General features: G+C 47.4%; 1 protein-coding gene across 3 annotated transcripts; it reads right to left on the minus strand.

Annotated features, from left to right (window-relative positions):
• Positions 1–202: 202 nt before the first annotated feature.
• On the minus strand, positions 203–11,174 carry LOC128409393 (zinc finger protein RFP-like). Of its 3 annotated transcripts, XM_053379841.1 has the most exons (8): positions 10,570–11,174; positions 9,390–9,485; positions 8,100–8,330; positions 6,389–6,411; positions 4,976–5,094; positions 4,541–4,573; positions 3,064–3,093; positions 203–1,117 (listed from the first exon to the last, which is right to left on the minus strand). In XM_053379841.1, the coding sequence occupies exons 1-8, from the start codon at positions 10,993–10,995 to the stop codon at positions 600–602; spliced, it is 1,476 nt and encodes a 491-aa protein (XP_053235816.1). In that variant the 5' UTR covers positions 10,996–11,174; the 3' UTR covers positions 203–599. The 3 variants fall into 3 exon arrangements, with proteins under 3 accessions (XP_053235816.1, XP_053235817.1, XP_053235818.1); XM_053379842.1 differs by lacking the exon at positions 3,064–3,093 and having other exon boundaries at positions 204–1,117; XM_053379843.1 differs by lacking the exons at positions 3,064–3,093; positions 4,541–4,573 and having other exon boundaries at positions 204–1,117.
• Positions 11,175–12,817: the final 1,643 nt, after the last annotated feature.

Consider the following 12,817-nt stretch of genomic DNA (forward strand, 5'->3'; position numbering starts at 1 on the left):
AGGAGGTTTATTTCTGGCAACGTGTGGAGATGGGGAGGCTGCATTTGCAGAGGGCATTAGCAGCTGACGCCCTGTTCAATTTCTTTTTTATTTTCTTCCCATCTGAAGTCTCCAGAGTAAGGAGCTTTCCTGCCTGATGTGGGGGAAGGGGTTCATTTTTTAGTCCTCCATGCATTTTCACAGCTGCATAAGGTCTTGTGGGGAGAGAAGGTTTTGTAGAATTGCAGGGTTGCAAGTGTCCCTGAGGGTCATCTAGTCCCACCGCCTGCAGTGCAGGAAACCTTTGCCGAACGTGGGGCTCCAACCCACAACCCTGGGATTAAGAGTCTCGTGCTCTGCCAAATCAGACATCTCAAAAGGAAAACAAGACTGAAGGTGAGGAAAAGATGATTTATTTATTTGACTGTTAAAAGTGTGACTGTCTCTTTAAGAAGAAGTGAGCTGCAGAGGGAATTCTGGGAAAAGGAAGGAAAATGAATCTTCTCAAAGGGCCCTTGGAAAACTGCCCAAGGTTCTCCTGGTGGGTAAATGTTTTTTATATCAGTCACTCTGGTCTGGAGAGAAACTCCGGCTGGGCCTGAGAGGCAGATCTAGTCTCCTCAGGAGATACTGAGGTGGGTTTCATTTCCCCACAGATGAAAGAAAGGGAGGAGGGTCTCTCCCGAGAACGAGGCTCCTGAGAACGTGTAGAGTTCAGCTCCTGAGTCGGCGTCAGAAAAAGACACACGTCCCCCTTCATAGTCCAGAGTCACCCGGATCCTCCTGGGCTTCTCCCTCAGGGACAGAGGAGAGTAATCAGGGGAGGTGCAGGCCCAGTACTCCCCTCCCCTCTTCCTCACAGCCCAGATCCCCTCCTCAGGGAATAAGGGGAAGCTGCCCTTTCTCCTCACAGACTTCCTGGCAACTCCCACATCCCACCATTCCCCACTTCCCACAGTGACTTCCCAGAAATGTCTGCCTGCTGTGAATCCCTCACGTCCCAACACACAAAAATAGTAGCTGAATCTCTCAGGATTGTCAGGCAGGGCTTGAGGTTTGTCTCCCCATCTCAGGCTTTTCCTATCCTTGGACAGGATGAGTTTGGGATGGGCTGTGTCTGGATCCAGAGTGACATTTGCTGTTGGGGAGAAGATGAGGGAGAGAGAAGATCAGGCAGAGTCAGCAGAGAGAGAGAGATGGACATCCTAATCCAAGAAACACCCGAAAACCCAGATTCCCTTTCAGATCAAGGGGATTTATTTGCATCGCATGCAAGACTGAGACTCCTCCTTGCAGACTTTGATCAGAATAAATATCTTCTGGTTGATTTTTAACTCAGTTTCCTTCACTTTCTTATATTCAATGTCCATTGTGCCTGCCCTCCTCTCAACCCAGGCATTTTCTAAGGGGAAAAACCTTTTCCTCAGCTCTTTTCTGTTATCTAAGAGGAAAGAGAGGAGAATTGGAGGAGGCAGGAGAGGAGAGAAGCTGCTTTCCTCTGACAATCTCTGTGGGAACTGGCCTTTGGGACCTCTGGGTTGAGCTGGGGGATGAGGACCCCTGTAATAATAATAACAACAACAACAACAACAACAACAACAACAACAACAACAATAATAATAATAATAATAATAATAATAATAATAATAATATCAACATTTGCATACTGCCCTTCATCTATAGGTCTGAGGGTGGTCCACAGCATAAAAATACAACACAAAACCACATATAGGCTTCCCCTCACTTTTGCGGGAGTTATGTTCTGGCCCTCGTGCACAAAAGTGAAAATCGTGTTAAGTGGGAAGCCTGTTTATTCCTGCTCTCCATCTCTCTCACCCACTTGGTCTCTCCTTCCTCCCAACCATCTTGGAAGTTTAGGCCTTGCCGCCAGGGAAGAGGAGGCAGGTGGCAGGGCAATTTTACAAAGGCCTGCTTATTCCATTCTTCTCTTTGGGATTTCATATATACCATAAGACTAGTTCTCTGGGGGAAGCGGGGAATAACTGAAAAGGTTACCAGTTTGGGGCTGAGACAGTCATGATAGGCAAGTGTAGGGCTGCCCTATTTTGAAGAGCAAGAAAGAGGACACATTTGCCAACTTCGACTTTTAACCATGGATCACTATGATGATTCTCATTTGAAATACCCCTACTATATGTAGGCTGTAGTAGGTGTGATATATTGCTAGTAACAATGTTCTTAACTTTCAACAACAAAAGAAGAATAAGAATACATATAGCTCCCTCACTTGCCACATGAAATATTTGGGCACATGTTCACATCTTTCTGAACATAAATGTGCACAGAACAATTTATTAACCTGTTAACATCTGCATGTGGACTCTCCTTAAGGGCAGGGGGATGTTAACTCTTGCCCTCCCGGACTCCTTCTCCAAGATCTTGTAGCTGAGCTATCGTCCTTTTAGTTCAGCCACAAGAGAAGGGATTTTTACAGTATGTCGCTAGCTTAAGATGCTGCTCTGTTGTGATTCTCTGCTGCAGATTAGCCTAACTGGGTGCCTTAGATCTGACTCTAATGCAGGCATCAACAACCTTGGCCCTCCAGCTGTTTTGGGACTACAACTCCCATGATCCCTAGCTTACAGGACCGGTGGTCAGGGATTATGGGAATTGTAGTGCTGAAACATCTGGAGGGTTGAGGTTGCCTATGCCTATTCTAATGCAATATTAAAATTTTCATGAGTTCTTGTAAACCAAAAAACCTTGGGGACATTTTGCCAAATTTTAAAAATCTGCCCCGATACAAATTTTAAGAAATTTTGATCATGAAAATAGAAGACATGGCTGGGAAAAAGAGGACACATGGCAACCAGGCCTGAAAAAGGTCACCTGGAAAAGCGATCCAACTCTCTCTAACCAGGAGTAAAGCTCTTCCCTCCTCCACCTGATCCTTCTGGGAAGTTTCTCTCTCCCCCTTCAAGTCCACCCTCTCTGCCTTTGTGGCACAAACAGCAGGGCTAAAGTCAAGCGGTGGATGGTTCTCAACTGTAGAGAAGAGACTCTTGACCCCCCATGAAACACTAATCCCCCCCCCATGAACTGGGGTCTCCATGTGAATTTTACCTCTCTGGAGATTTCTGAATGACTGAACATCTGAGGAAGCAAAAAGATAGGCTTAATGGTCTACACTGCAATAGTTCCAAGAAAATCCTTTTACAAAACATCACCATAACATAGCATCTGTTGTTTCCTTATTTCAAGCAAAAGATGACATCATAAAACAAGTAATTGAAAGACAACAACTGTAGGCCTAAGGAACTAAAACAACTAACGTGTTTAGCTATTATTCCTGCATTGCAGGGGGTTGGACTAGATCAGGGGTCAGCAAACTTTTTCAGCAGGGGGCCGGTCCACTGTCCTCAGACCTTGTGGGGGGGCCGAACTATATTTTTTGCGGGGGGGGGGGGAATGAACAAAATCCTATGCCCCACAAATAACCCAGAGATGCATTTTAAATAAAAGGACACATTCTACTCATGTAAAAACACACTGATTCCCAGATAGGCCGCGGGCCAGATTTAGAAGGAGATTGGGCCAGATCCAGCTCCTGGGCCTTAGTTTGCCTACCCATGGACTAGATGACCCTTAGGATCCTTTCAAACTCTACTATTCCATGATTCCATGGGGAATCAGAAATGGTAAACCATGCTAGAAAATGGTGGAATACAATCATTCAGAATCCACGAATGAAATGGGGATCTGTACTGGAGGGCTGGAGGAAGGTTAACATCTGCGCCAAGTGAACTGGTGGGAAAAAGCTGTTGAAACCGGAATTTCCAAGCATGCTGACAAACCAAATTGCAGAGGATGAATCAGCAGAGCTTTACCCTGTAATTCAAAGGGTCTAGTGCAATGGGAAGTCGTCTCTCATGGAATGGGGCTGATCTCATAAGAACAGTGGGAAGTCTCAGGAGATGGGGATGGCTGGTGAGGTTGAAACCGAGGAGCAGGCAGCTCAGGCCTTGCTCTGCTGCTGGGAGACCAGTCTGGGGAGGAGGTGGAGGAGGGACTGGGTGCTTGCGGGTGCCCTTTTTAACACACTTCATGAGGGGGAAATCCAAGCAAATCTAGAGAAGCCCCAAAAGAACCTCTCCAGATTGTGTGGAGGGAAAACAAAATGCAAAGGAGGTTCCCTATACATGGGAACTCGTAAACAGGGACTCTGGACTGACCCTGCAGGATCCTCCTTAAGGGCTTTTGTAAGATATTGTAAGTGAGGATTTTCCCTACAAAGAAGCAGCATACAGATTTTAGGAAAGAAATTGAGGTTGAAACCAGGATACTAGTCTATAGGCAGGAATGGAACTCAGACTGGTGTTCAGGTTGTTTGCAGGGACAAGCTCTGCCCCCAATCCAAGCCTTCAGCCTCCCTCCCAGTTCATTCATGGGACAGACAAAGAACCCAAACACCACTAGAGGACTGTTTCCCAGAGTGACGCCATTGATGGGGGTCCCAAAGTCTGCAGAAGGGACGGTTCAACACCCACGAAATATCAGTCCCCATCCCTCCTGTCAAATTGTTCCTCCCCTGGAAATTTACCTTTCTGAAACTGTTTTCTGTATAACACAGCATCTGAGGAAGCAAAAAGATATAAAGTGTAAGGGCAACACTCTTCCACCTGAAATAAATCTCCATACAAAAGTAACACTTCATAATGTAGCATCCTTGAATTGACTCCATTCAGAGCAGGAGAACCTCCAAAAGGACAACCCCAGATTGTGTTGACCTGTAACCAAAAGGAAAAGGAGGTTCTGTATAATTGAAAACAGATACACTCTGGTTCGTGCTTTCTTTACAGGACCCAGCGTCACAATATACATGGGCCATTCTGGGGGACAGGAAATGAAGGCTGGAGCACCAAGAAGGAAGGTATCCTGGGGTTACTCAATTCCATGCAATAAGAGCCTGGCATGTTCAGTTCTGAAGAAAAAATAGAATTCCCAGTGTGAAATCCTGGCAGCCATTTTTCATTACCTTTCCATTGTTTCATTGTATCCTCCACAAGGTGATTTAGATCACAGGATTCCAAGATCCTGTTCCTCAGCTCTGGAGGGAAAGCCATCGACTTCTCTAGACTCTCTCTTTCCTCATACCTGGTGAAAAGAAAAACAATGAATGGCCCCATTGTGGCACCGTCTCCCTAATTATTGCAGGAGATCTCAATAACATGAACAAAGTTGAAGTTTATTTCCCAACAGGTAATTCATCGTGATCTGTTGACACCCACCTCCAAGCCCTGGTCAATGGCTTCATAAGGATGCTAAACAGCACAAGGGACAAGAAGCAACCCTGTGCGACATCACCGCAGGGCTCCCATGGCTTCAAACAATGCTGCCCCATAACAACTTTCTGGAAAGATCCCAGGACACAGGGCCAAACCCCTGAAATGGAGTGCCTGCAATCCCTCCCTCCCTGAGCCTCTCTAGAGGATGTGAAGAAGAAGAGGAGGAGGAGGAGGAGGAGGAGGAAGAAGAAGAAGAAGAAGAAGAAGAAGAAGAGGAGGAGGAGGAGGAGGAGGAGGAGGAGTTTGGATTTGATATCCCGCTTTATCATGACCCTAAGGAGTCTCAAAGCGGCTAACATTCTCCTTTCCCTTCCTCCCCCACAACAAACACTCTGTGAGGTGAGTGGGGCTGAGAGACTTCAGAGAAGTGTGACCGGCCCAAGGTCACCCAGCAGCTGCATGTGGAGGAGCAGAGATGCGAACCCGGTTCCCCAGATTACGAGTCCACCGCTCTTAACCATTACACCACGCTGGCTAGTTAGTGATGTCAAAAGCTGCCAAGCGGTCAAGGAGAACAACCTCCACCCTCCCTGCATCCCCTCTCTCACACAGGAAGTGCGCAACCCCATGCCCCATGGGACTCTCCCTCCAGAGGCATCAAACAACCTGACTTTCACCCCCCACTCAAGACCACCTTCAGCCTCTCACGTTGGAAACACTCCCAAGAAAAAGAACCAACCCATTCTAGACCAACAGACCTTCCCTCCCTCAGTGCCTCAAGGGGGGTGAGTTGGGGGGCTTCCAGTGGGACGTGGAAATATATTGGTACGTCCTAAGCTGTTCCCAGGGATCTTTGGCACTTTCTCTTCTACATGTTTGAAATTACCAAAGTCAATGAACAGAAGGTGGAAGAGAAAGAAAAGAGCCCCCTTCCCTGTGTGAAGTGATGTGGGGAGGGAGGGAGGAGGCAGCTGACCTTGAACCTTGGAGGGAGAATTGGGGGGCTACAAGTTCCAAAGAGGGGCCCCTGCTTTTACCTGTGAGATGCCTCAGGGAGTGAGTCCTCCAGTCTCCCCCCTGCAGCCCCTGGAGGGCCATGTCTGAGGTTCTTGCATCCCGGCCTCATGGAGGGATGCTAATGGAAATGAGCCAGATCCACTTACCTCTGCAAGGTCCTTCTCACATCCTAGAGGGGAAAAGAGAAGGGAATTCACTGCACACCACAGGCCACACTAGGAAGACCCCCTCAGACCCTGGCCCTCAAAGGTCAGTCTGCCTGGCACATGGCAAGGTTGTGGGCAGGGATGGTGGAATCAATAAGTTTTGGTTTCTCACAGCTTTTATTTCTCCAATCTGAAATTAATAATTTTTCCAGTATCAAGTTCTCCACATTTCCACATCTGTTTACAATTATTTTTTAAGAATCCTTATGAAAATCCACCAGCATTTTAGGGAAATTTAATATTTGTGGGTTCAGGAGAAGATTCCATCCCATCTCTTGTCTTAGATTATAATTTATTAACTTTAATCCCATTTGCATTGTGCAATTCAGACGTAAGTAAGCCTACAAGTTAATCCTACCAGGGAATTGTCCCAAATTGTCTTCCATAGAAGTCACCAAATTTCAAATTCTACTTTCCACCTGGAAATAAGAAAAGCACCTGCAGCATAAAATGCCTCCAAAGGGGTAATAAAGCACCTCCCATCCATTTCCGAGCACAATTCAAAGTGTTGGTGCTGACCTTTAAAGCCCTAAATGGCCTCGGTCCTGTATACCTGAAGGACCATCTCCACCCCCTTCGTTCTGATCGGACACTGAGGTCCAGCTCCGAGGGCCTTCTGGCGGTTCCCTCGCTGCGGGAATAAAGGGAACCAGGCAGAGGGCCTTCTCGGTAGTGGCACCTGCCCTGTGGAACGCCCGCCCAGCAGACGTCAAGGCAATAAACAACTATTTTGCTTTTAAAAGAAAACTGAAGGCGGCCCTACTTAGGGAAGTTTTTAATGTCTGATGCTGTATTGTTTTTAATATTCGGTTGGAAGCTGCTCATAGTGGCTGGGAAACTCAGCCAGATGGGCGGGATATAAATATATTATTATTATTATTATTATTATTATTATTATTATTATTATTATTATTTAATAATAATAATAATAATAATAATAATAATAATAATAATAATAGCTCAGTGTTTCTTTGGGCTCCTCCACACTTCTGCTTTTCCTGTGCCCAGAAAACACGGGTCCAAATGGTTTTGCCTTTGCCGTGCCGCTTTCCCTCAGGAAAAACCTGCTCCTTAGTGCAACATAAAGCAAACGTCAATCCAGAGAAAACCTGGCTGAGGTTTGCTCTAATTCAGCAGTAGAGAGCAGCAGGTTTTCCTTGAGGAAAGCGGTGGGACAAGCAGCAGTCTGGATGAGTCCCTCTGTCTTACTCTTTGGTCACTGTGACTGAGCACCATTTTGGGCCGCTCTGTATCCATTGTGAAGGGGATTAACCCAGAAGTTTTGGAGGGAACGGGAAGAGAAGTTTGGTCAAGAGACTGGCTCATGTCGGAAGGAGGCTTGAACTCAACCTCGCTGAAGCCCAGCCCAGGGCAGGAAGGCAGCATTGCCAAGAAGGAAGGCAATTGGAGACAAATCATCAACAAAGAGCAGAAAACCACCTCCTGTTCCATCAAGAACACAGAAGAATCTCTAGTCTGCATTCAGGTGAGTTAAGCATCCCAGGTCTCTTGGGTCTTCCTGTCCATTAGATACCTGACTAGAGGCTCCATCATCTGAGCCCCTGCACTCCTTGTATACATGAAAGGGGCACATAAAGGATGGGAGGCAGCCTTTTCCTGGAGCCTTGGGCTGTTCCTGCCCCCGTCTTACCTGCAGGAGTTCACTCGCTGGCTGCTGACGCTTCTCCTCCATCTCCTGGATGATCCTCTCAAGAGAGGAGAGTTTCCTGGAGAGTCTGGCCAGCTGCTCATCCCTTCTCCCTGCAATCTCCTTCTCCACCTCTTCCATATGATTCAGCAGACGTTTCTCTTGTTCTTCTAGGAACTGGCGCAGTTCTCTGAACTTCTCCACAATCTTCAGCCTCTCTGTTTCTGTTAATTTCTGCAAGAAAAGAGGAGGTCTGAGTGTGTTTGGTCCTTAGCCTCGAAACAGCAGAAAGAAAATTATGAGAATTCCACAGGGAGGACACTTCTGATTTTTCTATAGACATGAAACCTCCAGTGGCTAAAGAAGTAAACCTTTATTTTGAGGGGAGGCCCTCTCCATTGCTGTTTCTGTTGACTTCTATTTTGCAGACAGACACAGCCTAAAGGAAGGAGCTCTTTTTTCCTAGCCATGGATGTTCCCTGCATGTTTTGGGACATGGCATAACCAGAGTCCACAGTTGTTCAGAGAACATCAGGGACATAAAACACCCCTCAGTTTAGACTGGGGCCATTTAGGTGTAGGAAGGAACAGAAACAGAGGAGGAGGAGGAGGACAAAGTGCAGAGTTCATCCCCATAGCTCCCCTGTTTTCTTTAAAGGTTCAAAATGGCCTGAGTTTACTTAAAATGAACTAGACCCCACATTTAGAAAGACAATTCTTTAGTAGAATTTATGGTAAATCAGGATTTGGATTGAATTGCTTCCACCCTTTCAGCTAACAAGTCCTCAGGCTTCTCCTTGACTGCTATTCACATAATAAATGACAAGGGGAAATAAACTCAATTTAGCTGCATTCAAAGGTGAACTTGCCTAATTTGCTCTTGCTGAAAAAATATGGAGACCAAAACAGAGCTTTAAAATTCTGATATTTTCAAGCTTGACCCAGCCAGGTAATAATCACAAAAAATGTATTTATGAGGGTAAAGTACAGATCAGAATATTTATACAAGGAGGTAGCTACCCTAACATCTGATTCATTTTCAGAACAATAAATTAATAAACAGACCGATATGGAAAAAGGAGAAATGAGGAGAAGCTGAAATGGGCAGATTTCCCCATCACTTCTCAGTCCTGACTCGAAAATTCTTCTTCTTCTTCTTCTTCTTCTTCTTCTTCTTCTTCTTCTTCTTCTTCCTCTTCCTCTTCCTCTTCTTCTCTATTGAATTTATATACTGCCCTATACCTGGAGGTCTCAAGTGCTTGTTCCCTGTCTAGTAACAACAGAGACACTTACAAGGAGGTCTTTGCTTTCCTTGTCCAGATCTGCTTGATGGGCCAGAATTTCCTCTCTCTCTTTCCTCAGAATCTCCAGGTGGCGACAGATCTCTCCCTAAAGAGAAAAGGAAAAATTCAGCTTTGATTGAGACACACAGAGAGATGAAAACCACAATGGCTTCTTGCGCCCAGTGGCCTTGCTAGAATAGCAAAGTAGTTTCCTGGAGGAAATAAAAGCACAGAGGTTTTCAGCCTTTTTGGGCCCACGGCTCCATGGGTCAACTACCCTGTGGGGCTCAGGATCCCAGTTAGGTCCCCCCTTGCCTGCAGAGCTGGCAGCCCCTCACCTTTTCTCAAACACCCTCCCTTGTGGAGAGATCTCTCAGCCTCCTCTCTTCTCCTTGGGGGTCCCAGCCTGACTTCTCACCTTGAGGTCTCAGGGAGAAGTGGGAAGAGGAGGAGGAGGAGGAAGGGCTAAGGCAGGATCCAACCTGGGATGTACCATTCTAGCGTCAAAGAGATACTAGGGAGGTCAGCCCAAGAGGCGAGAGGTGCAGGGATAGACCAGAGCGTCTCAAAATTTGGGGTGGGAGGAGATCCTCAGCCCCCGCCAAACCTCATTGCACAGGCTCCACATCACCCCCAGAATAAACGTGCTCCCCACCAGTAGGTGCTTCCACTCCCCACTCCGAAATCTGCTTCCAACAGATACTTGGGGGGTGGGATCCTGCACCATCTGCTCAATTCCTGGCTAACAGTCCCCGCCCGCCCGCCCCCAGCTAATCCCTTGCTGCTCTCTGTTTTGCAGGGCATTGAGGAGGAATCCTGGTAACCAAAGGAGACATGTACTTAGTTGTGTATGTGCAATTTACATTTCTACTGTTCTAAATATGTACAAAGCAACCTTTCTGGGGGATGTGGACCAGGTTAACCCTTTCTCTCCCTGCCAAGGTCCCAGTTCAAATCTTTGAAGCTGCTGTGAGTATTTCAAGATCCCCTTGTCCCCCTGGCAGAGAAAACGACTTCAGCTCCCCCCTCCTGCCACCCCAGGAGCCCTCAGGCTTCCCCTGGGCTGCTTCCAAGGTGATAAACAACGACCAATCAATGCCATGTCTACTTTGGACTTCAGAATTACAAAGAAAACCTCCCAAGTAGAATCCACAGCTTTTTCTCCCCCTCCAGATCCAGAGATCTCCTACCTTGTATTCCTCCAAAGCCTCTTCCAGAGGAATCACCTTGTGATTTTCATGTGCCTTCGATCTGTCGCACACCACGCAGATGGGGGCTCCGTGGACTTTGCAGAAGAGCTTCAGGGGCTCCTGGTGCTTCTCACAGACTCCTCCTTTCCCTCCTTCCTCCTTTCCCTCTTGAAGGCTGAGATTCTTCACTATTTCCACCATATTAGCCAGTTGCCGGTTGGAGACGAGGCTCCTTCTCTGGACTCTTTCTCTGCACTGAGGGCAGGAAGCCTCTGCCTCCGATTCCCCCCAGAACAGGACCAAGCAGGATCGGCAGAAGTTGTGCCCACACTCCGGGACGGTCACTGGATCCTTGAAGTAATCCAGGCAGATGGAGCAAGTGGCTTCATCACGGAGATTCTGGATGTGACCCCCCGCAGCAGCCATGGCTCCCTCGCGCTGAAGACCCGAGTTAAGTTTCGCTTTTTCAGTTTTCAGTCACTGGGAGTTTCCCTTCCTGGAAATGACTCAGTGATCACGTGATCTTTGTTTTTTAAACAAAACATGTCTCCAGGTCTTTGCAATTGCTGAATGTTTTCTCAAGTAGGCAGCAAATACTTCTGGATTGCTTCCCATGCTTTTGATTACACACAAAGAGACGCATACCTAGTAAGTTGTGGTATTCATACTGCAACATTTTTCATTCATAGGCTTCCTTGTCATTTTTGAATTGGAGAAAATCTGCCTCTGCCCTAAATGGACAGGAGTTCTGATTTAGCAGGCGGGACTTGATTCCGTGAAGAGAACTCCTTAAAGTCTGGTTGCTAGTTCTAACTTTATCCCCTTTTAGCATTTTGGCAAAGAACTTCAGATTGGAACAGACGCTTTCTGCCTTGCCAACCTGGTGCCCTCTGTTTGCTTAAGACTACAGCTCCCATCATCCCTGGTCAGGACATCTCCAGGTATGGTTGGGAAGACCTTGCAGAGCCACTGCCAGTCAGTGGAGGCAAGACTGACCTCGATGGACCTGGCAGAAGGCACCATCTGCATGGTGGCAGCCCAGTTATGGCGTTTCTACCCTAGATATGAATGCCTGGTACGACTTGGCTATTATTATTAATCAATAGTACTATACAGTGTAAAGTCTTCCTATATTCCTAATAAAGTGTGCTGCCTTCCAATGGCTGAAAAACCTGGAGGGCTTTAACAGGGGATTAGATACAATTCCTGGAGGATAAGACTTTGGTAGGGGACGCGGGTGGCGCTGTGGGTTAAACCACAGGGTCTAGGGCTTGCCGATCAGAAGGTTGGCACTTCGAATCCCCACGATGGGGTGAGCTCCCGTTGCTCAGTCCCTGCTCCTGCCAACCTAGCAGTTCAAAAGCACGCTAAAGTGCAAGTAGATAAATAGGTACCGCTCCGGCGGGAAGGTAAACGGTGTTTCCATGCGCTGCTCTGGTTCGCCAGAAGCGGCTTAGTCATGCTGGCCACATGACCCGGAAGCTGTATGCCGGCTCCCTCGGCCAATAAAGCGAGATGAGCGCCGCAACCCCAGAGTCGGCCACGACTGGACCTAATGGTCAGGGGTCCCTTTACCTTTACCTTAAGACTTTGGATGGTTATATGCTCTGGCTCTGTGGCTGGAAGCAGTAATCCTCCTGAATAGCTGTTGCTGGAGACTCCAGGAGGGGCTCTTGTTCCCAGGTCCTGCTTAGGGGTTTTCCCACACACATAATGTTTAAAAAATGTTTTTGGTTTCAGCTGCAGGAAAAAGGATCAAGATGGAGATTTCCCACCAAGGGAAAGCTGTGCCTGAGGGAATATCCCTGAGGAACATTCCTTTGTTAGCTGAGATTGCAGAGCAAAAGGGTGAGTCCAAAGGACACCAGGGAGCAAATGAACGCAGCCATCACCCAGAAGTCCAGTTCCCTTTAGTGAAAGCCCAGTGCACTTTGGAGCAGAAAAGCCCTTCTCCTCAAATCATGAGAGGAACGGCCAGCACAGTTTGGGTCTGGGGAGGCTGAATGCCGAAGAACATCCTCATGAATGCTCCATGTGTGGGGAGAGCTTCCAGCGAGGATCCGCCCTGACTGAGCACCAGAGGATGCACATGGGAGAGGACGCGTACAAATGGTCTGAGGACGAGAAATCCTTTCCCCAGTGAGAGATCTGGGTGAGCCATCAGAGAGGCCTCATGGAAGAGAAGCCGCACAAGTGCTCCCACTGTGGGGAAAGCTTCAGCCAGAGGACCAATTTGGAGAGTCACCTG

Source organism: Podarcis raffonei, chromosome 2, assembly GCF_027172205.1.
Source record: "Podarcis raffonei isolate rPodRaf1 chromosome 2, rPodRaf1.pri, whole genome shotgun sequence".
NCBI classification, from domain to species: domain Eukaryota; kingdom Metazoa; phylum Chordata; class Lepidosauria; order Squamata; family Lacertidae; genus Podarcis; species Podarcis raffonei.